The 22,070-nt window shown below is 48.6% G+C and overlaps 1 protein-coding gene across 4 annotated transcripts in view; it reads right to left on the bottom strand.

Moving 5' to 3' along the window:
* Window positions 1–22,070, bottom strand: part of CHD3 (chromodomain helicase DNA binding protein 3) — a 63,770-nt gene that overhangs the window by 28,230 nt on the left and 13,470 nt on the right. For 2 of the 4 annotated variants that reach the window (XM_081886662.1, XM_081886665.1), the window contains exons 2-10: window positions 20,088–20,206; window positions 19,115–19,288; window positions 16,548–16,669; window positions 10,387–10,661; window positions 3,794–3,924; window positions 2,915–3,062; window positions 2,022–2,197; window positions 951–1,181; window positions 530–733 (exon numbers count right to left, since the gene is read on the bottom strand). In XM_081886662.1, the coding sequence (XP_081742788.1) occupies window positions 530–733; window positions 951–1,181; window positions 2,022–2,197; window positions 2,915–3,062; window positions 3,794–3,924; window positions 10,387–10,661; window positions 16,548–16,669; window positions 19,115–19,288; window positions 20,088–20,206 (1,580 nt within the window). The remainder of the gene's footprint in view (window positions 1–529; window positions 734–950; window positions 1,182–2,021; window positions 2,198–2,914; window positions 3,063–3,793; window positions 3,925–10,386; window positions 10,662–16,547; window positions 16,670–19,114; window positions 19,289–20,087; window positions 20,207–22,070) is intronic. The other 2 variants (XM_081886664.1, XM_081886663.1) reach the window with 2 other exon arrangements.

The raw sequence follows: 22,070 nt of genomic DNA, 5'->3' as shown, positions 1-22,070 counted from the left end.
AGTTGGGACATAGAGTAGTTGGGACTTCTGGCTATCATTGGCATTGACAGACATGTGTTGCTGCTGCTGCTGCTGCTCTCCCATTCTAATATACCACCTTTAAAACGGACGTGGTTTTTGCACAGACAGGCTGGCACCTTTCCTGGCTGCCCGTGCCCAGAGAGCAACAGCAGAACAACACTGCTGGAGCTGGAGTGCTGGGAGGTGCTGGGGAGAGGTGGCAGTCCTTGGGGGCAGAAGAGAGAGAATGAAGAAGTTCACCCCAGCCCACGGTTGCACTGACACTGATTTCAGTTTATGCCGAAGGACGAAGGCAGGGCAAAGACCAGAAGCAAGCTGCCCAAAGACTGAATGATGCTATGTGGAGGGGTTCAAATGCCCAGACGCTCCAAGCTTTCCCTGTGTGCTGTTGACAGCACTGTCATCCCACCATTCATTTCCAGTTTTGGGGTCCCGCACTCTCTGACGAGGCATGGAGTTTTGTCCAAAGGCATAGCTGCCTCAGCCCCGAGTTTAGTCAAAGTTGTACCTGCAATTCCTTTATCCAGGAGCAGTGCCAATAGGACAGCCCGACCCACTTGACGAAGAATTCACGCTCGGAACGACCCTGCAGAGACTTGGGCGGTGGATTGTCTGGGTTGGCATCGGGTGGCAGGGTGACAGCGACTGGTGTGGGAGGCTCCCCCCATCGCCAGTGCAGGATTTTTTGGACCCGTCCCTTTAGCATGGGACACTGGGGATGGGAAAGAGAGGGTGTCAGAGACACAGGGAGTCTGGCCACCCACCAAAGCCTCTTGTCCAGGAGGCAACCCTTTATGTAACCAGTGAGCCTTACTGACAAGTAAATGCATTGGCTGGTCTCTCTCTCTCTTACCCTCTTCTCACAGCACAGCCACTCCCCCACCCCACCCCGAAATCCAGCATGATGCCCTCTCTCCCAGTGCCCTCACCGTGCAACGGGGACACAGCCATTCCCCATTAGGGATCTCAGGAAGCGGCGGGTTGAGGCAGTGGATATGGTAGGATGAGATGCAAGCATCACAACACAAGAGCTCGCCCCCGTCCTTACAGACGCGGCAGTATTCCATGTGATCGTCCTCCTCCTCCTTCTCAGCCTCGTCCAGCTCCCCTTCGTACTCTTCTTCCTCCTCCTTCGGCTCCCACTGCACCCCTTCTTTTTCCTGCAGGCGAGGGACACGACACACCCAGAGAGAGAGAGCTGGATTATGATATAGGGGTCATGCAAGTAGGAGCACTTGGAGCTGCAAACAGCAGAAGCCAGAGCCTATCCAGCAACCACAGTATTCTGATGAATTTCAGACTCATGGGTTTCTGTTTCTACACAGCCTGAATTCTTGGCAAAGGAAAATGAAGTATGTAGAAGAGCACAGCTTTAAAAGCCCAGAGTAGCTCTCAAAAATTAATTTAGGTACTAGCTTCAGCAGCACATGTGCTAAATATTTTTTTTAATATATTTTTTCAAAGAGATCCAGATCCTTGCAGCCAATAATAGCAGGATCTGGGTTCCTAGTACAGCATCAGAAGAGCAAGTATCCCCACTTCAATTGCATTAGTCTTTGTGGTACAAGAATATGCCAGGGTTTTGAAACCACAAGGCATCTGAATGGACCAATCAGAGTCCTTCCACTGAACCCCAGCCCCTGCCTCCTTGTCCCTATGCACACAGCACCCCCCAAAGTCCCTCTTTTCCCACCATCCCTAACCCAAGCACTAATTTAAAACAAAGGGAGGGAAAGGACAGTTTTGCACTCAGAAGGTGAACTAGAAAGTGCAAGTTCATTGTTTTTTGCACAATCTATTCCAGCTACATTATCTGAATTTTCAAAGCTTGATATTTTGGATTTTTAATATATATTTTTAGCACAGCATCCTGGACTCCTAAGCGGGAACAGCACCAGAGCAAGGGCTACAACAGGCAAGCTCCTTCCCTGGAAATGGGGGAGACACAGGGTGGGAGGTGCTAGTGTGCAGAGAACAAGGAAGAAAGGTGAGCAGCTTACACAGTGGGGGCAGCTCCATTTGCCCTCGGGGGCCTTGTCTAGCTCCGGATCCAGGCACACCAGGTGATAAGCTCTGGGACATGAATCGCAGAGGATGATCTCCCCGCCCTGCTGACACACCTCACAGTAGTCTTGGTGGTCTGTCTCGTAGCCGTCTGCCTCTTCTTCACCAGCAACTGCAGGGCCGGGAAGTGGGGAGAAACCAGAATATGGCATGAAGGCACCTGAGCTACGTACAACCTACTCCCTTACCTGGGCCAGGGCAGGTCTAGGATTGGGAGTCATCCATCTTCCTCCCTTAGAAACTGAGAGGTATTCAACAAATTGCATTTACCGCTCGTCCCCAAAAGGGGATGGAACTGAAAAAGCAGCAACTGAAGGGAGAAGAGGCTGGATGATTAGCACAATGAAAGGTGGGTTGAATGGAAACTTCTCTCCAGGGCTATGGGGGCCTGTGAATGACACAAACCAGTGGGAAGGAGGCGTGGCTGAAACTTCCCAGAATTCCTTTGCCACACACAAACAGGAAACTTGGGAAATGGCCCTTCTGCCCTGGCAAATGAGTGAGAAAGCCAGTCTTTCTGTCGTTCTTTTTACAGGGAAATCTAGTAGGATTGTGTTTTTCTAACCCAAAAGAACTCAGGCTAGTGGCCCATCTTGTTCAGCATCCTGTTGTCGCAGTGGCCAGATGCCTGCAAGGAGGACATGAGTACAACAGCACTCTGCCCACCTGCAGTTTTCATCAACTGGTTTTCAGACGTTTATTGCCTCTGACCATGGAAGCAGAACACAGCCATCAGGGTTAGGAGTGATTGATAGCCGCATCTATCCTATAACCAGGAAATGAGTTTGTTTACCTAACTACCATGCTCTAACCTACAGCCCACACTCACCTTTTTTCTTCTTCCGTCCAGGTCTGCCCCGCTTGAGTTTCTTCACCCGCCCTGAACTGTCAGAACGCACCGAGGAGCTGTGAACACTGGAGTTGTCAAGGTCAGATTCTTCCTCTGGCTCTCCCACCTCGTCACTCTGAAACAAATGCTGTACATAACCGGAGCAGCCCTCCATTAGGAAAGGCCCATACAGAAGCAGAAGTAAGGGGGAATGGGGAGAGAGGAAATGGTTGCTGGGAAGTGGGTGAGACAGGCTTGGCACCTGAGATTAGTATCTGCCCCAAGGAGCAAGCAAGAAGAAAAAAAAGGAGGTGGCTTGCCATCCAGCCCTCCTCAGTTATGGCCGGGGGGTGGGAGCAGGGAGAATACAGCACCACTTAATACAGTTATAAGGTAAAGGTGAGGGGGCAAGAAGAAAACAGAAGTCATTTTATAAGCAAACAAGCATAACTCCAGTCATACCATGCAAACTCAGTCTAGCCTGGTTTCCTACCCTAGCCCATATGAAAAACATTATGCCTGTGGTGGGGCAGGATGGCTTCAAAGGCAAGCTGTGAACATTGTGCAGGCTATGGCAGCACCTGGCGAAATCTCAAAAGCCAGAAGGGCAGCAAAGAAGGTCAGTCCAAGAACCCTCCCCACGACTAGCCCAAGCCCAATAAGCAAGCAAAAGAGCCAAAGGGAAGCAAATGAGCTGCATTTGCGTAACAAAAACAGGTCACAGAAATCCGATTTTGGCAGGTAGCTGCGATGTCTTCTTTTAAAACTGCACAGTTCTTCCGTCCGAAAACGCCAAACAAATAGAAGCAATGCCCATCCGCCCATCACTTTTCACCCAGTCTCCACATTCACACCCAGTGGACAAGGAGAGGGTCTTACTGAGCTGCTCTTTTTGCGCTTGCCCCCAATCATGCCCAGCTTGATCTTCAGAGGCGCCATCTTCTTCCCCTTCATCTTCCTCTTCATCTCTGGGATGCGAGGACTCTTGCTCCGCTTCTTGTGGCCTGGACCTTTTGTTGAAATAAACAAATAAATAAATAAGCAAGCTGTCATATGAATGTGTTCAGTGCTCTCTGTTTCCCCCCACCCCCTGCACACACATTTGAAGAGCAAATAGATAGGCGTTTGGGGTGAAGACGTTGGCTCCCGTGAAGCTACAAAGCAGCAAACAGATGGCAGAGCTTGGCAAGAGATTCCCCCTACCAGATGCTGAGAAGCCAAATGTCCTGGCTGCTGTCCTCTTCTACACCGCTCCTCTCGGAAAGAACGGGGTGTTGGTCGCTTACCATGAAGGTCTATCCTGGCCAAGTGTGAAGGTGGAATCTTTATATGAATGGACTCCCACTTACTACCACCTAAAGCAGGCAGGATCAGGTGACACCAAAATGAAACACTTTGCTGGCTCAGGAGGCCTAGCCTCAGTTCCAATTCCTTAACAAGCCGATCACATATTGTGTGCATTAAGAAACTGGAGGAAAAAGGAATATTAGGAAAACAGAAGTAACAGAGTCTCCACATCTGGCACAGGTGCACAATTATAGCCAAAGCCCCCATGTGCCAGTTGGTACCCAACCACTTGAAGAGCAGGGCTGGATGCCTCTGGTCACACTGGGCCAGGACGGGCATTCACAATAAGGGCGCAAGGTTCCATTCTGTGTCCATTGGGAGGCAGGCACCCCAATATGGATATCTAAGACAGCAGCAGTGCATGTTGTAGCACACTCCTATCAAATGCTACCTCTGTCAAAGCACAGGCATGCATCCTACAATATGTAATGAAAAGTATCTGCTGAGTAGTAAGTCACACACCTTCATATCTTTAATATTGAAGCATTGGTAGAAAAGGCTGCAGTGATGCCAGGTTGCCCTGGTCGAGTTCAACGTGATTTTAAACAGTTGAACTCAAGAACTAGCAATATATGTGCACTGATCCACCTAATCAGAGACGTCTTAGGCATGTTTTGGCCTAGGTTAGAGGGATTAAAGGAAATACAGAGGCAATCTGAGTGCCTGAAGGGCACAGTGCTTCTGAAATGGATTTTAGTGCCTTGCGCATGTCTAGCTTGTACCAAGCCTTCTTCAGAGGGGTTAAGGTCAAAGAAAGGCAGGATTAGCTCCTGAGAGTGATGGGACAAGGAATTAACTTTAGGGATAAAGGATGAGTCTGGTCTTGAAATCACTCTGCCCTTTTCTATAATACACAAGAGGTGTGTATACACAGGAGCCCGTCATTCAGAGGCATACTGTGATAATGTGATCATCACATGGGAAAGCACCTTCAGAAGAGGAGCTTCAGACATAGAAACTCAAACAGCTCCTTCATGAGTGCCTGAAGAACATGATCTTGCCAGGACAGTACTGAGGACAGGGCTGCCACCTGTCAGCGCAGGTGCTCCATGATCAGCTGTGGTAGAGAATAAAAATGTTGAGTGACACTAATGTCCCTCCTGGTCTGTAAGAGAGCCACCTACTCCTCTTTGATGACATTAGAAAAAGGGGAGGGAAACGGGTTTGCTTGACAGCAGGTTTGTGCTTAAAACAAAAAAGAAAAGAATGCTGCTGCCCTAGATATCTGCTGCACAGGCTCTGAGGTTGGGTCCTGCAATCTCAGAGCACTTTGGGAGTAAGTGCTTAGCAATGAAGGCAGACCATCCTCAGGCAGACCACCCTCACTCCATTCTCCTTAATCTCTGGGACTTACAGAAGTTTCTCTGTTAGTCTATTTTCCTGCAGTCCTCTGAATAATGCCCCCCCCCCGGCAGCTGGAGGCACCTTTCCCTAAGTATTTTCTGACAGCTTGCAGGGATCCAGAACCCCTAGCGATTTTACGGCCAGCAGATATCTGCCCAGTAGTGTGTACTTAGGATCCTGAACCGCTTATTTGAGCTTGGAAGGAATGGAAGCCAAAGAAGAGTCGGAGGAGGGTTGCTGGTGAAGTGAGCAGTGGTGCCACAGCTCCCCCTCTCAAGCACTAGCTCAGGGTCCCTAGCTATTGTGTACGTTCCTCAGCTACAGCCTGCTGTGTTAGATCCAGTGTAGATACTTGAACCAAGGAAGTACCACCAGAAGCTGCTACAGTAGTGGATGCAGCGCCATCAGCCATGCAGCGCAAACAATGCAATCTTCACTGAGGAACTCTTGGATTGAGCAGCAGAGAAAATCCTGTATGTGGTTTGCCATCCGTATGAGTGGAGCAGACCCCTGGGGATTGCTGTTGCTACATAACCCCCCCTCAGCAGCAAGATCAGAAAATGGCATCACTTGTTCCTCAAGGGGGGGAACATTAGCATTCCAGCAGCCCTCCTGCATAAGGAGGCCCACTCAAACCTCACTGTGCTGCCCCAAAGCAGATCTTTATCTCTGGAGACAGTCAGGAGACCAGAGTGGCAACAACAGCTGGTAATAGACAGCGGTTTCTGAGCTAGCAATACTGCTTTTTTATGCTCTGCTAGGAGATCCAGGGCACTACCAGTAATGCTGTCTGCTTCCACTGACGACCCTCCTTGGGAATCCACTGTGGGGTGCCCTGCAGCAGCCACCCAGGCAGTGGGGGAAACAGTGCTACCGGCACCACTTTTTAACCTTCTCGCCAATCTAACCAATCCTCCTTTATTTCTGTTGATGTCCTTGCAAGACTGAGCTTTGCCTACTGGCGCTGTGACCAGGCAACAGAAAAACAAAGGGAAAAGAGGAAGCGATGAAAGATAAGGAGGCAACCGTTTTTGTAATTTTTTTTATGTGTAAAGCCAGAGAGAAGAGCATGCGAGTATGAAAGCTGAGAAACCTGAGATAGCAGAATGTCAAGGTAAAAGGCTGCGGTAAAAAACGATCACCATAGAAACAGAACAGCTGCTGTTAACCTGGGCAAGGTAGGAAAGGAGCTGAAGTGGAACATCCCTGAGTCAGCGAAGTCCTTCTGGTTTGGTGTCACATGATCCTGCCTCTGCTGGGTAGCAGTGGGAGTCAGTTTGCTTGTGGATGCCTCACTGGACAGAGAAGTGAGGCTGTCATTGGGTGTGGGGAACTAGAGAGCTTAAAGTTGGTACAGTGGTGCCTCGCAAGACGAAATTAATTCGTTCCGCGAGTTTTTTCGTCTAGCGAATTTTTCATCTTGCGAAGCACGAAATCCCATAGGAATGCATTGAAATTCAATTAATGCGTTCCTATGGTCAAAAAAAGTCCAAACAAAGCCAAATTTGGTACAACAAGAGTTTATTAAGTGCTCTTTAAAGTCACACATACTGTAAAGAGCATTTCAAAAACTGAAGGAACAATAAATTAAGTTTCTGAACATGACAGAAAAACATTTAAAAATCAACAAAGTGTACAGTACATTTTCTAAGACTCTGGGGGACAACTCGAAGAAGGTTCCTCTTCCACTCTTTGCTTCTTGCTGAAGAACCTGTCCATGGTCTGCTGCTTCATCCGCCTTTTCAGCACCTCCCTGAAAGGTGACATGACCCTCGTATCAAGTGTTCGCAAGGTCATGTGCCACGTGCTTGTCAGGGTGGTGCCGCTATGCAAAAGCCTGCACATCCTTCCACTTCAGGCAAATGTCCCTCAGTTCTTTGGAGGACAGCCGTTCCTCAGTTGCTTCCTCCTCTTCCAGAGAGGCCTGCTCCTGCGCAGCCTCTGCCTGCAGTTCGACCAGCTCCTGGGTGGTCAGCTTGTGGTCGTGCTCCTCCACCAGCTCGCTGATGTCCTCCTCTGTGACCTCCAGGTCCATGGTCCTCCCCAAGGCAACAATGTCCTGCACCACTGTTGACTCTGGTGCATCAGAGTCACTTGGTGCCACACAGTCCGGCCACAGGCTGCGCCAAGCGCAATTCAAATTTCTCTGGCTGATCCCATTCCAGGCCGTGGTGATCATCTTCAAGCAGGTGACGATGTCGAAGTGGTCCTTCCAGAATTCCTGCAGGGTGATGGTGGTGCAATCAGTCACCTCGAAGCATCGCCTGAAAAGCTCCTTGGTGTAGAGTTTTTTGAAATTGGCGATGACCTGCTGATCCATCGGCTGGAGCAGTGGCATGGTGTTAGGCGGCAGGAACATGATGCTGATGAAGCTGAACTCCTCCAACAAGTCCTCCTCAAGGCCTTTAGGATGAGCAGGAACATTGTCCATCAGAAGCAAAGCCTTCAGCGGCAGGTCGTTGTCCAGCAGGTACTGTTTGACAGCAGGGCCAAAAGCAAGATTGACCCAGTCCACAAACAGCACATGTGTGACCCAAGCCTTACTGTTGGATCGCCACATGACACTCAGCTGCTCCTTGTCAACCTTGGGTTTCTTGAAGACCCGTGGGTTCTCCGAGTGGTACACCAGCAGGGGCTTGATCTTCAGGTCGCCGCTTGCGTTGGCACAGAAGAGCAAGGTCAGACGGTCCTTCATGGGCTTGTGGTCAGGCAACTTGGCTTCCTCCTGTGTGATGAAAGTCCTTTTGGGCATCCTCTTCCAAAACAGCCCAGTCTCGTCGCAGTTGAAGACCTGCTGTGGAACTAGCCCTCTGTCTTCACAACACCCAGGAACTCCGCTGCAAAGTCTTCAGCCGCAGAAACATCAGAACAGGCAGCCTCTCCATGCCTGACCACGCTGTGGATTCCAGATCTTGTCTTGAACCGGTCAAACCAGCCTCTGCTTGCCTTGAAGACTTCTGGCTCGCCTGAGGTTCCTGGCTGTGCCCGGACGAGGTCTGCGTGCAAGGCCTTGGCCTTCTCACAAATGACGGCCTTAGTCACTGTGTCCCCTGCACGCTGCTTCTCTTCTAACCAGATGAGCAGCAACTTCTCCACCTCCTCCAGAACAGCTGGGCGGTTCTTCACGATCCTGGTGACTCCCTTGGCTGCATCAGTCGCAAGGATCTTCTCCCTCATCTTCAGGATGGTCCCGATGGTCGATGGATTCCTCCCGTACTCCCTGGCGAGGTCTGTCACACGCATTCCACCGTCGTGCTTCCGGATGATCTCCTTCTTCATTTCCAGCGTAACCTTCTCCTTCTTCCCCTTGCCGGCCTCTGCAGCAGCAGTCTTCTTGGGTCCCATGGCAGCAGAGCTCCTACCTTCGCAAACCAAAAATAAATCAGTGCTTCACATCCAAAAAAATCAAAAGCACCCAGCCACCCACCACACAGAAATTCAAACCCAGAACCAAGTCCTTGAATTCCAAACACCCCAACCCAAAATCCAAAAACCCCCAAAAATGTTTTAAAAGTTTAACTTACCGAATGGCTGCAAAAGAAGTTTTGGAAAAGCTTCAAAAATCACCAAAGTCTTCAAAAACCTCAACTACTCCCCCAGCCACCCACCACACAGAAATTGCAAACCCCTCCCCAACTGTTCCCCCAGCCCCTCCCCAACTGTTCCCCCAGTCACCCACCACACAGAAATTCAAACCCAGATTTAAAAACAAACAAACAGCAGAGTGGCCCAATGATCACAGAAAATCATAAAAATGCAGAAAAAAACCACACAAGCTTCCAGATTCTTGCAAACCCCTCCCCAACTGTTCCCCCAGCCACCCACCACACAGAAATTCAAATCCAGAATTTTTTTTAAAAAAACAGCAGAGTGGCCCAATGGTCACAAAAAATCATAAAAATGCAGGGGAAAAAACACACAAGCTTCCAGATTCTTGCAAACCCCTCCTCAACTGTTCCCCCAGCCACCCACCACACAGAAATTCAAACCCAGATTTAAAAAACAAACAAACAGCAGAGTGGCCCAATGGTCACAAAAAAATCATAAAAATGCAGAAAAAAAACACAAGCTTCCAGATTCTTGCAAACCCCTCCCCAACACCAAGTCCTTGAATTCCAAACACACCAGTCCCAAATCCAAACCCCCCCAAAAAAGTTTTAAAAGTTTAACTTACCAAATGGCTGCAAAAGAAGTTTTGGAAAAGCTTCAAAAATCACCAAAGTCTTCAAAAACCTCAAAAAAGGCTACCAGTTGCTCCTCGAAGTCAAGTCGCAACTGCACCTCTTCAAGCAATGCACCCTGGGTATTAACGGTTTTACGAAAAAGGAAACAAACTTGCAAGACATTTTCGTCTTGCGAAGCAAGCCCATAGGGAAATTCGTCTTGCGAAGCACCTCAAAAAACGAAAAACCCTTTCGTCTAGCAAGTTTTTCGTCTTGCGAGGCATTCGTCTTGCGGGGCACCACTGTACTTTGGGAGAAGAGTTGAGTCCTGGTGTGCTGGGGTATGGATTGCTGGGAGCCAAGATCTCTGGGTCCAGGGTGAAGAATCAGCCCCACAGCTCTAGGCACAAGATCTGACATCTTGGCAGACACACACATTGTATCCCACTAGCCCACCACCACCACTCTCCAGAGCTCCAGTGTCAAAACACTGGAGAGGTCTGGCTTCCACAGCAAAGGGAAGTTGGACAGATCGAGCCAAAAGCTTTGTCTAATGCGCTGCGCGCACACGGGTGCACACACATCCTTCTGTGAGGCCTGAGGTCTCCTGCTACTCACCTTTGCCTTCTTTGGTTTTGGCTTTGCGGATTGGAGGAGGCTGAGGAGGAGGCTGCAGTGGTAGTGGCGGTTGTGGCTCAGGTGAAGCAGTGACAGCCGACACTGCAGCCGACACCTGCTCAGCCACTGCGGCTGCAGCTGCGGCAGCTGCTGCAGCCACAGCTGCCGTCGACCCTTTGAAGGGGTTGTTGGCACTGAACTCCCGCCATTTAGCTCCCATGATAGTCATCATTTTAGACATCGGAATCTTGGGGTTCTTTTTGGCAATAAGAGGCCTAGGAAGAAAGGGAAACGAAACAGCAATGTAAGTTCAAGCAAACCCTACATCATCCCTTTCAGAGAACAGCAAAGAAACGCTAAAGAAGATTTGATGCTCTTGCACTCAGCACGCTTCTCCATACAAACTTGCTACTATTTTTGATGTCCCTGAGTTCTAGTCTCATGAAAGAAGGAGAAAAACACCTCCCAATACATCTTCTCCATTCTATGCATGAATATGCACAATGGAGTTGTAGTCAACCAATTTCTATTCAGCGTAGACTCTCCAAAATTATTGGCCATGACTAACTTAGGTCCATTAATGCCAGTTGGTCTAACAGAAATAAAAGTTATCTGAATAGAACCCATCATGGTGTCGCCCACTTTACAAGCCTTGTTTCTAAAGTAAAAAGTCCCAAATGTTGTAACCTTTCCCCATACAGAAGTTGCTCCAGCCTGCTGATCATTTTGGTTGCCTTATCCCATTCGAAGCTAAAGTATAAAGCCTGGAAATCCTCGTGCCAGTTAATGATTTTGTATGATTTTGAAACAGACATTTTTTAATTTATGTGAAATAAATCCTGAGATTAGAGAGAGGACTGAGCAGCTGTGCAGCACCTGGAGCACCTTATAGAATCCAGAAGCAATTAAACCTTCCCTGCTAATAAGGCCATCAACTGGGCCTTAATGAGTTTAGATTAGACTTCAGAAGGAACCCAGGTATCAGAAGTGTTAAAATTCTCAAATCACTTCCTTAGCAGAGGAAGAGCTGAAGATCTAACTCCTTTTAAGACAGAAATGGAAGTATTTGTTGTTTTATTCTGGTGGGTTGGGTTTTTTTACACTGAGGAGATGCTTAGAGGTGTGTGTGGTTCTGAGCAACAGTCAACAATGAAATTCCCAAAATCAGCACATGAATGGAATATTTCAGAAGTGGCCTGATGTATTTGGGTTCTAAGGCAAACAATAAAAGCAGCTTCTTCCAGGTCTGAAAGTTATTAACGTTCCACAAAACAAGTGAAGCTAACCTGGAAGCATCCTGTTGGACTACAGGATCAGTCCAACATGGAAGCAGCCTATTCCATAGAGCAAACCAAAGCATTATACATAAATCACCCCAGCTTGCCCCTCCCCTGGGGCTAACCTCATAGCCCAGCAAGGCAAGGATTACAGTTGCTTGCTCCTTTTGGCTTTTATCTGTCTCAAGGGAAGACAAGAACAGCCAAACCGGAACAAGCCAATGCTCTGTTTAATCCAACAGAGGCCAACACCACACTCACAGAAACAGAGGACCATGTTGCCGTACAGGGCTGGAGGCGATAGCTCTGACCTCCTCTCTTCCTTCATCCTCTATCCCTGCAGCCAAGAACCCTGGAGCACAAGACATCCATCATCTGCAATAATCCTCGCTGCAGATGCTGCATCTTCTTGATCTCTCTGCCCCCAACCAGCCTCAGCACTTCATCTGCTGTCAACACAAAGCGCTTGTAACCAGCATGCCGACGTTTGAACCAACTGGGGCTCGAGTGTACAAGGACCTCTGGGATTTTGGCTGGCAGACATTCACAGCCCTTGTGCAATGGGCATAAATACAAGCTTTCATCCATCTGACAGGGAAAGCCATGCACAAGATTCTAAAGGGGTTAATTTCTAGCACAGCAAACCCTGACCCATGATCGTGCTCAGGCCCCGAATTCTGTCAGGATCCCTGCTGCTTCTACCCATAGGCCAGGCCCTGGTGGCTAAAACACCTGAAATCATGCTCCACTCAGCCTGACCCATCCATGAGATTTCACATACATTCAAGTCTAAGAATGCAGTCAGAAAGGCTAGACTTCTGAAAAGTGGAAATGGAGTTCTCAAAATACTGAAACATGTACAAAATCCCAATTTCTTCACTTGCATGGTAAGATTACGGAAGGGCATTATTACATACATACACGTGCATATACATACATACATACACACACACACACACACACACAAACACACATACAAAGTGAGAGTAACAGAAGAAAGGCATAAAAACTCAAGTCTTCCTAGAATTCCTGCTCCCTTAACCCATATGTGGTTAAGTTTATTATTGTATCACACGTACCAGGACACAGCTCCAGATCAATTTATGCCCTGGGCTTTGTCTTATGTCACTCAACAGAAAAATTTCAGGTTTCGACTTGAGAGTAATGCTATATTCCTGGTGATGGGGTAGCCCAGCCATTTGCTACAAACACACATACTGTAACTGGGTTCCAGAGGAACAGCTATCATTCACTCCCAGAAATGTAAGGCCTAAGAACCTCTTGAGCCAAGAGGTCATCTTGTTTCTTCTTGGCTAACAACAGAAAAATCTCCCTAGCTTGCATCTGCTGAGGCCCTTTTTACCCGCAAGCTTTTTTTGTTCCCCTGTTCCAAGGGAAAGATGATCCAAGGAGGATGATCCTCATCTTTGTAGCTGCAGAGACAAGTCTAAAAAGCCCAGCGAGTCACTGGCAACTGATCAATTCCAACAATGCTCCAAGTCTCCTTTCTTCCACCCCTGCCACCCAATCCTTGCACACCATTTCCTTCCTTTACTTCCAGGTTGTTCAAGCCAGACCAACCACAACTTCAACCATCTATGCCTAGGGATAACCTTTAAACCATGATCTGAAGTGAGGCTACACACCAGTTTGAGGTTCAACCCTAACCATTGTTTGTCTGTTTCAGGTGTCATGGCAAACTATGGTTAGAGCAACCTAGAAATGGAGGAGGGACTCAAAAGGAGAAGAAAGAGGTGGAAAAGAGAGCATGCAAGCCCATTTCATATTCCTCATTCTCCAAACCACGATTTGGAGGATTTTCTGAACTGAACCAATAAGAAGGCTGTTATGCAGAGCTGTGCTATGATCTCATTTTGACTTCTTAATTATTGATGGTCACCATGGCCCATAATGCACTGCAGACTATTAAGGGATGCTATTAAAGAAATATGAGCTCTTGCTTTGAAAAGGAGGAGGGAGAGGGGAGGGAAAAGTCTGAATTTATTTCATTTCAAAATGCTTTCCAGAAATAGGCGGGGCTCTAAGACAAAGACAGGCCCGCATAAAACAAAGCAGCAGCAGGCCTGCCTTGCCTTGCATGTGGCGAGAGACTGACAAAGAATGCAGTGGGGGAAATGGGGAGGCAGAGACAAGTACAACAAGAAGATAAAGAAAAGGCCAGCAAATGTCACTCTTTCGGACTGTGATACTATATGGGAGCAATTCTACATCCAGTGAGAGACAGAGGTGGAATATTAAAAACAGATCAAGGGGCAGAGTGATGGGGGGTGGAGAGAGGGAGAGACAGAGAGAGAGAGACAAAGAACACAATACAAAGATGGATGGTTGCAACATGACAGACTCATATCACCGCGACGCTGGGAGAAACTACAGATTATATCTCATCCTTCCTCCTGCAGAGAAATTGGATTCTCCAGGGACAAAACCTCTTTAGAAGCAGCACCAATAATAGCCACCTGCGATAACACCTGAGTTTTCCAACTCTTCAGAATATTTGTGCTAAACTCATATTTCTCTTCCATTTCCGTGATCATGTCACTTTTTATTTTGATGGTTTAAGCTGCTTCCTTATCCCTCCATATCAGTCTCAAGCTTCAGTCCACACTTTGAAAGCTGTTCACTTCTCTCCATCCCTTTCTTAAGAGTTGTAAACCGTGATCTTGCCCCAGCCACAAAGCAGCCAAAGCAAAGGGCCTTCGTTCTGTTTGCTCACTCTTCAACATCACTACCTATGAGATGCTATAGTTGACTGAGGGGAGGGAGAATGGCGGCTTCACAATACAGCAGGGTTAGCAGGCACCATTTGTACTGCAGCACCATTCTTGCCCCAGCGATGCTATAGAGAACAGATTGCTGGATTCAGATAAATGGGAGACCCAGCTTCAAATCCCTGGGGCTCTGCTATGAGAGTCACAGGATGGCCTCAGCAGATCTTCCACTCTAGGCCTGAATAACTTCACAGGGCTGCTGCCAAGGATAGAAACGTGCCAGGAACAATAAAGCACTTTGCACACTGAAGGATAGCACACCACCAGATACTACAGCATATGGCAGCTATGGAGACCTCCAGAAGTCCTGATTATACACTGCATTTCAGGAACACAGATGTCCCAAATGCACAGCAGATCTTTAAGCCCTCGGGGAGCCATGAGGAACATGTGAAAGGGCTCCAAAGGGCCTTTCCAGCAGGAGCTCCATCTTGTTGGTCTTGAGGGAGCTCTTGGCTGATCCCAGCAGCAGCAGGGGAAGGCGGCAAACTGCCTCAGGTACAGGCGAGTGCCAAACAATTTAAAGCTAATTAGAGCCAGGCTGAGAGCTTTACTCTCCGAAAGCCCCACTGGCAAGCCTGTCCCCTGAGCCCCTGGCACAAATCACTGACTTGATTAAACTGGCGAGGCCCAGGTGGCCTCAAGATCTCATGAATGTTGGTGCCGGATTGCTGCCATTGGTCACAGAGAGTTGTTGGCGGCAGAATGCACCTCTGCCCGCCAAGCCAAAGCAGGGAGATAAGGGGGCCTGCCAAGGCCACTGGCAGCTTCCTTGTAGCTGACATGAACTCAGCTTTGCCTGGATTGAGTCACAGGCTCACAGCCAGATAAGCCCTCAGGTCCGTGGATGCAAATACTGGGCTGTCTGTTGCTCCGGTACCTGCATTTAACAAGACTGTTTGCTGAGAAAGGCTATCTACAGCACACTCACTGAAAAAACAGGGGTTTTTGCTTTCTTGTCTCCTCCTCTTCCCCACTCATTGCCTTTTTGCCATTTCACTATTCCAGCTAGTAAAGAGAGGCTACATTCATGCAAACTGTTGCTTTAGTTTAACAAACCATTCACATTCCTGCACAGTTCCCAGAGACAAGAATAAAGGCAAAGCAAGACTACTCAGAGACCATCACTCCCAAAGCATTTGTTCATCTAGCGACATCATAAAGAAGGCTGGTTGCCGAAGAATTGATGCTTTTGAATTATGGTGCTGGAGGAGACTCTCGAGAGTCCCATGGACTGCAAGAAGATCAGACCTCTCCATTCTGAAGGAAATCAGCCCTGAGTGCTCACTGGAAGGACAGATCCTGAAGCTGAGGCTCCAATACTTTGGCCACCTCAGGAAAAGAGAAGACTCCCTGGAAAAGACCCTGATGTTGGGAAAGATTGAGGAAACAAGGAGAAGGGGATGACAGAGGACGAGAAGGTTGGACAGTGTTCTCAAAGCTACTAACATGAGTTTGACCAAACTGCGGGAGGCAATGGAAGACAGGAGTGTGCCTGGCGTGCTCTGGTCCACGGAGTCACGAAGAGTTGGACACGACTAAACGACTAAACAACAGCCCTGAAGCTGGATCAGACCGAAGGCTGATCTAGTCCAGCATGCTGCTCCTACAGCACCAACCAGATGCCTCTCAGAAGCCCACAAGTAAGACATGAGAGCAACTGCACTCTCCTACTTGTAGTCCCCAACCTCTCATCCTACCGGAAGACTACAGCCACCAGGACTAGTAGCCACTGACAACCTTATCTGTTTTGAATTTATTTACACTTTAAAGCCATCTAAGTCAGTGGCCAATGTCACTAGTGCTTAAAAAGGAGTGAAGAGAAAAAGTTGGGACATCCTTACCGGACAGCACACTCTTCCTTGAGGGAAGAAGTGGGTAAAGGATGGAGGGGACTTATTCCTGTACATAAAGAGTGTGTACGTGAAACGTGTGTGTGACCTGCACAAAAACAGGTTTTTTTAAAGTTATTTGAAGACAGCTGTTTACAAAGCTTACCCTACATCTCCAAACAACAATCAGTGTCTGATTTTCTTTAGTTTGTGAATAGGTGGACCTTGAAGCCCACCATTCCTCCTGGATTCCAGACACTCACCTCATAAACTGGCTGAACGCTTTGTAATTTGTCAGGGTGTGATAATCCTCCTCAGAGAAGACATGATCCACATCTTCTAGCCCCCAGGTCATGAGCAGCTGAGCAGAGGATTTCTGCTCCACCTTGAAAGAAACATGAAAAGTTCAGTATATTTTGAGCTATTTAAGCAAAAATCTCCCTGCTGTGCTACTGTTGCCTTGCACCAGGGGAAGAGTGTTGGGACAAGAGACATGAAGGACTGGAAATGCAAATGGGTCTCTACATCAGCACAGTAGTGTGCCCTGAGAGGAGCTGAAGCGTGCCTTGACAAATTAAGCCACCATGCTGGATGCATCCACCACTCTGTGCCTGCTGGAGCATTAAACCCCTCACACTCTACCACTTTATGGACAGTGGCATCATCCCAACGGACAGAGGAAAGGCCCACTGGGATTCTGCAACACATTCTGTGCTACAGCTGACAAATAAATATAGAGGAATCCCACAAGCATCCCAGTACACTCTATCCCTGAATGACAGTGAAGGTGGGAAGGCAGAACACCAGGAGGCTGAACTTGCTAGGCAGTTGTAAGAAACATGCCTGACCATTGTTCTGGCAGTTTATCAAGAAAAACAAACCCGTATTTGGTGTAGGGTCAAGGGTGACTCCGGGTTTAATCTAGAAAAATAAGCCCACCTGGTCTCAGTGGGCTTATTTTTCTGCTTTAAGAGCTCCCAGAAAGCAATCTGAGCAAAATATTGAAATGTTGCCCTGTGGGGACCCTTTTGCTACTAACCCTGTTACGTGTCTCCACAGAAAAATGTCAAAGAAAGGAGCAGCAGGCTCCAGCTTGGGAACAATGCTACCTTAAGGACTGCTCTCTCCCACACAAAACTGCCCAGTTGTTAAGACCTCAGACCCCTGTCTCTGGGTCTCTCGACCTACTGAAGCAAAGTAAGTGGTAACCCTTGACAGAGTTTCTTACATTACAGCAGACCAGCTCTAGAAGACTCTCCCCCATGGAGGCTTGTTTGGTACTGAGCTCAATGTCTTTTTGGAACGAATTGAAGAGGCCTGTTTATTTGCCCAGGTATTTTAAGATGTGGAGCTCTATCCTCTTTTTTTCTGGCATTCTGCTTTTCGTTTGCTACTGCTTTCCAATATACAGTGGACGCTCGGGTTGCGAACATGATCCATGCGGGAGGCACATTTGCAACCCGCAGCGTTTGCAACCCGCAGCGCCACGTCTGTGCACGCACAGGTTGTGATTAGATGATTCTGCGCATGCGCAAAGTGCGGTTTAGAGCTTCTGCGCATGCACAATCACCAAAACCTGGAAGTAACCCTTTCCGGTACTTCTGGGTTTTGGCAGGTCTGTAACCCGAAAAAACGCAACCTGAAGCATCTGTAACCCAAGGTATGATTGTATCTCTATGTATGGTTGTATTCTATTTTTTTTTTTAATTTTTAAACCCTGAGGCACTCTGAGATCATTTATCTACTGAATATGCATTCAATAAAAACCTAAAATAAAGAAGATCAAAGTCCCTGCCTTTCACCACTGTAAATGCCCATGAAGAATAAACACAGGTGCTGGCAGAGGTTGTGTGAGGAGCCTGAGAAACTCTCTTCCAGGGGCCCACACAGGCCCTGTGGAGCTCTCTGCATTCTTTTGCTGGATGTGTCTGCCTTCCTCACCCTTCTTTGTCTCAGTGGTGGAGTTAGCCACATGGGCACCTGAAGCTGAGGCCATGCACCAGGGGGGCGGGGCGAGCTGCGGGGGGTGAGGCAGCATGATCCGCGCATGATGGAGCGCTCTGCCACACATGGCGGCAGTGGAGCCATCCGCTACGCATGGCTAGGGGCAGCAGGGCGAGCCCCCCACGGTGTACCTTTTTGTCACCCCCCTCATGGATGACACCTGGGCCGGCCACCACCACCCCTTCCTACGCCCCTGCTTTGCCTATGGCTTTTTCAACAGGTGGCACTAAGAAAAATATCTGGGCATGTGGGATTATCCAGAAGCCAACACAGTGTGGAGAAAGTGTTTGGAGAGTTTATTGCTGCCTTGTAATTCTCCAATCAGTGCTAGCGAAGCATTGCATGGTGGAAAAGTGTGGGGATTGTTGAAAAGTACAGGGCTGCAGAAACACAGACGGGTCTAATTCTGGGTCTCGGCATGAGTACAAAACCTATCATTCTGCCCCTCCTATCCCACCTGTTTTGTTTTGTTTTCGTTCTTATTTTTATTATGTTATTTTGTATTCTTATCTTTTATTTTTACCCTGAGATCTTCAGATGAAGGGCGGTATGCAATTATTATTATAACTATTTTTAAACCAAGCTATTTGAAAACTCTGGGTGGTGGTGGCTCTACAGTGGAGTCTGAGGTGCAGACTCCCTGAGTCATCCAGCAAGTTCCAGGGGTCCTCCCTCAGGAGGTTGCAGACTCTCCTTCCATGGAAGTCTTTAAGCAGAGGCTGGATGACCATCTCTCATGGATGCTTTAGTTGAGATTCCTGCATTGCTTGGGGTTGGACTAGATGACCCTTGGGTCCCTTCCAACTCTACAATTCTAGGATTCTACCTTTGGCTTTTGCACTCCATCTTCTTCCGTCTTTTTCCGTCGTTTTGTCTTTTTCTCCTTCTTCTCCCGATGCTTCCTCCGCTTTTTCTTCCCCACTCCTCCATAGTCGCTGCCGCCACTCTCCGACTTGGCCCGATACTCCTCTCGGTCAGATTCAAACTCATCCTCGCTGACCTGCCAAGGGGAAGACAGAGAGTGAGAGGGCACAACAAGTGAGATCATTAGCATTAATTAGCAACAGCCTTCCTGCTGGGCAAAGGAGCCCGTGCCAGGACAAGGGCAACCCGTTCATTATGGTGAGATAAAGCGGCTTAGCTAAATAACCAGCCTGCAGTTACTGTCAACCCACAAAACAAACAGTAAACCTTGAAGAGATGATTCAGCAGCAGAATGCCTCAGGCAGAAAACCTTCTGTTACAAAGCGAGAGCCCCTAGGGAGGTGCAGCCCACTGACAGGGAGGCCCAAAAACCTCTGTGACTGGTGCATGGGAAAACTAGGGATATTACACAAACAACTCATTTTCATCCAAAATGAAGAGGGGAGATTAAAAAAAACAAACCTATGAGGAACCTCTCCCACCCAGTTAAATGTGTGCCTTTTGCGCCCCTCCATTAATCCACCATAGCCTTCAACAAATGCAGAATTCCACCTCTGCATATCAGGACTACATAAGCTGAAGAACCAATTAGCTAGCATAGCCGGGGCTGGGTGGCAGGGAATACCAGTCCAAAATCGAACTTTGCCATTTCTTTCTATCGGACTCTTTAGCCTTAGAGGGGCCAGAATGGCCAAGGCATCAAGGAACCCTGCCCCCCATTGCAAACTGGTTCCCCGCAGGCCCCAGTAAGACAGTCTTGCCACTTATCAGGACTGCCCCATCAAACACCCACCTCCTTCAAAAAGCAGCAAGTCACTAATGCCAATAACACATATGCACACATGTGCAAAAGTGGAGAAAAGGAGGCAACTTACTAATTTCTTGCGCTTCCTGGGTTTGCCCGGCTTGTTCTCTTTCTGCTTTTTGGGCCCTCGTTTCTTCTTCTTGACAACAAGGGGGCTCTCCAAGTTGCGCAGCTCCTCCTCCTCTTCGTCTGAAAATAAAGGGGGTGGGAGGGAGGGAAATGAGACCAACGAAAAAATGACAGAAAGAGAAGGGAATCACAGAAGTGTGCTTTGCTACTTCTGGGCAGCCACTGCTCCAAGCTCACACACATGCTGAAACAATTATCCTCTCTCCATTCCTCACACTGTGCTCTCTGCCAGCAGGTCTCACCACTGCGCTGAAAGAGCCATGCTAGGGGAAGCTGGAAACCCTGGTGGAGTTCCCTCTCCTCCTCACCCCTGTGGTCAACTTTATCCAGACAGGCTTGAACGATTCTATTTTTTACTATTATGACTGTTTTGCTTTCACTCTCCCACCCCACCCCCACCCTGCTTGGTCAGAAGAGCAGCCATCTGTTCCGACACTCTCAAGGCGGTCACAGGGCACAGACGACAATCCCCCTAAGGGACTTCCACAAAAACCTTGGCTCATTTTGCTTCACAAAACACTTGAAGCCATGAAGAAGGGCAGTGGGTAAGGAGGGGAGGCAGCGGGTGACCCGCCTTTTGGCACAAAAGGGCATATGGCTCACCACCTAAAAAGCTTGTGGGTTGAAATTCGAGGCCAGGCAAAGAAAGGGCACTTCGGAGGCTACAGCTTCACCCACCCTCCCATTGCTGAATGGGGAAGGTTGATTTAGTCCTACATAAGTGCACCGAGCACACCCCTCCTCACAAGGGGATGGGGAAGGAGTAAAATGCACCCTTGTACGTAACAAAGCATGCAAACAGGATGAAAGTAAGACACGTCTGTCTGAATGACCCTAAAGTTGGTCTCCTTTGTTCATGCGAGGGCTGCCTACGAGTTCATCTCCTCCCTTCTGTCCTGTTGCAAATGCCAATACTCTGCACCTGGCACGGCCAACTTTCCTACCCTCAAAAGAGATTATGCAACCCTTTATATGGTTGGGAGTTGCAGGTCACTCTCCCTCCTCCTGCTCCTTCCCCGGCCCGATGTTCCAAATTCTCTTAATTCCAGTCTGCGATGGCTAAGGACCCCCATGTCTTGGTGCCTTGCCAGCTTACCTCCAGCAGCTGCTGTCTGATGCTCCTCCCAAAGGACTACCACCCTTCCCTTACAGGCTCCTCGGTCCCAGCAGGTGAATGGGAGACCTGGGACTGGTCACTGCTCAAGTGCTTCCTGGTAGCACTGCAAGGCACAGTGGTGCCAACTGGGTGGGCTAGGGATTTAAAGAAAATCCTCCAGGCGGGCTGGCTGAAGGCTGGTTGTCACCAACACAGACACTCTACTATGCAGCAGGTGTAGCAACGAGGCATAACTCCTTAATAGGAGTCACCCGGGCCAACTCCCCTCTCGTTCACACTTCTTGTAAATCAGAAGCGACTCCGCCGGCATCAACTGAAATTACTTCAGTATATTAAGACAGAGGAGGGACCATTAATCCTCTGCGTTTTCTCCGACAGCTTTTCAACCTCCTGCTCCCCTCGGTGCACAGAGGAAGGCTCTATCTACAGCGAGCCGCACACGGAGGCTACACACGCCGCCGACTCGTTAATATCACAGGACAGCCGGCTCAGTGGTAATTAGACGCTCCAGAGCCACTCTGCCCCCTTGAGCGATTTCTCTTGTCTTGCCAGACAAGGCGGGCGGGGAAGGAGACAGAAGAGTCTTGCTGCTAACCTGGCTGTGATTAATGTGGGACGTAACCCCACTAAGTGTCGGTGCTCAGAAAACCTTTCCCCAAACTAGAAGGACCAATACGTCAGGTTCTGTCACCGTTTGCCCGAATCCCTTCCAACCCTAGGCAACGTAAGCCTTTGTTGTGTTTCATCTGACGCTGACCAACCCCGCTTCCCAAGAATTGGGTTGAGATCTAGGCTAAGGGCCCCTGA

Source organism: Podarcis melisellensis (assembly GCF_964234715.1).
Source record: "Podarcis melisellensis genome assembly, chromosome: 13".
NCBI lineage: Eukaryota > Metazoa > Chordata > Lepidosauria > Squamata > Lacertidae > Podarcis > Podarcis melisellensis.
The sequence above is the reverse complement of the archived record's forward strand: the minus strand, read 5'-3'. Positions and strand labels throughout refer to the sequence as shown.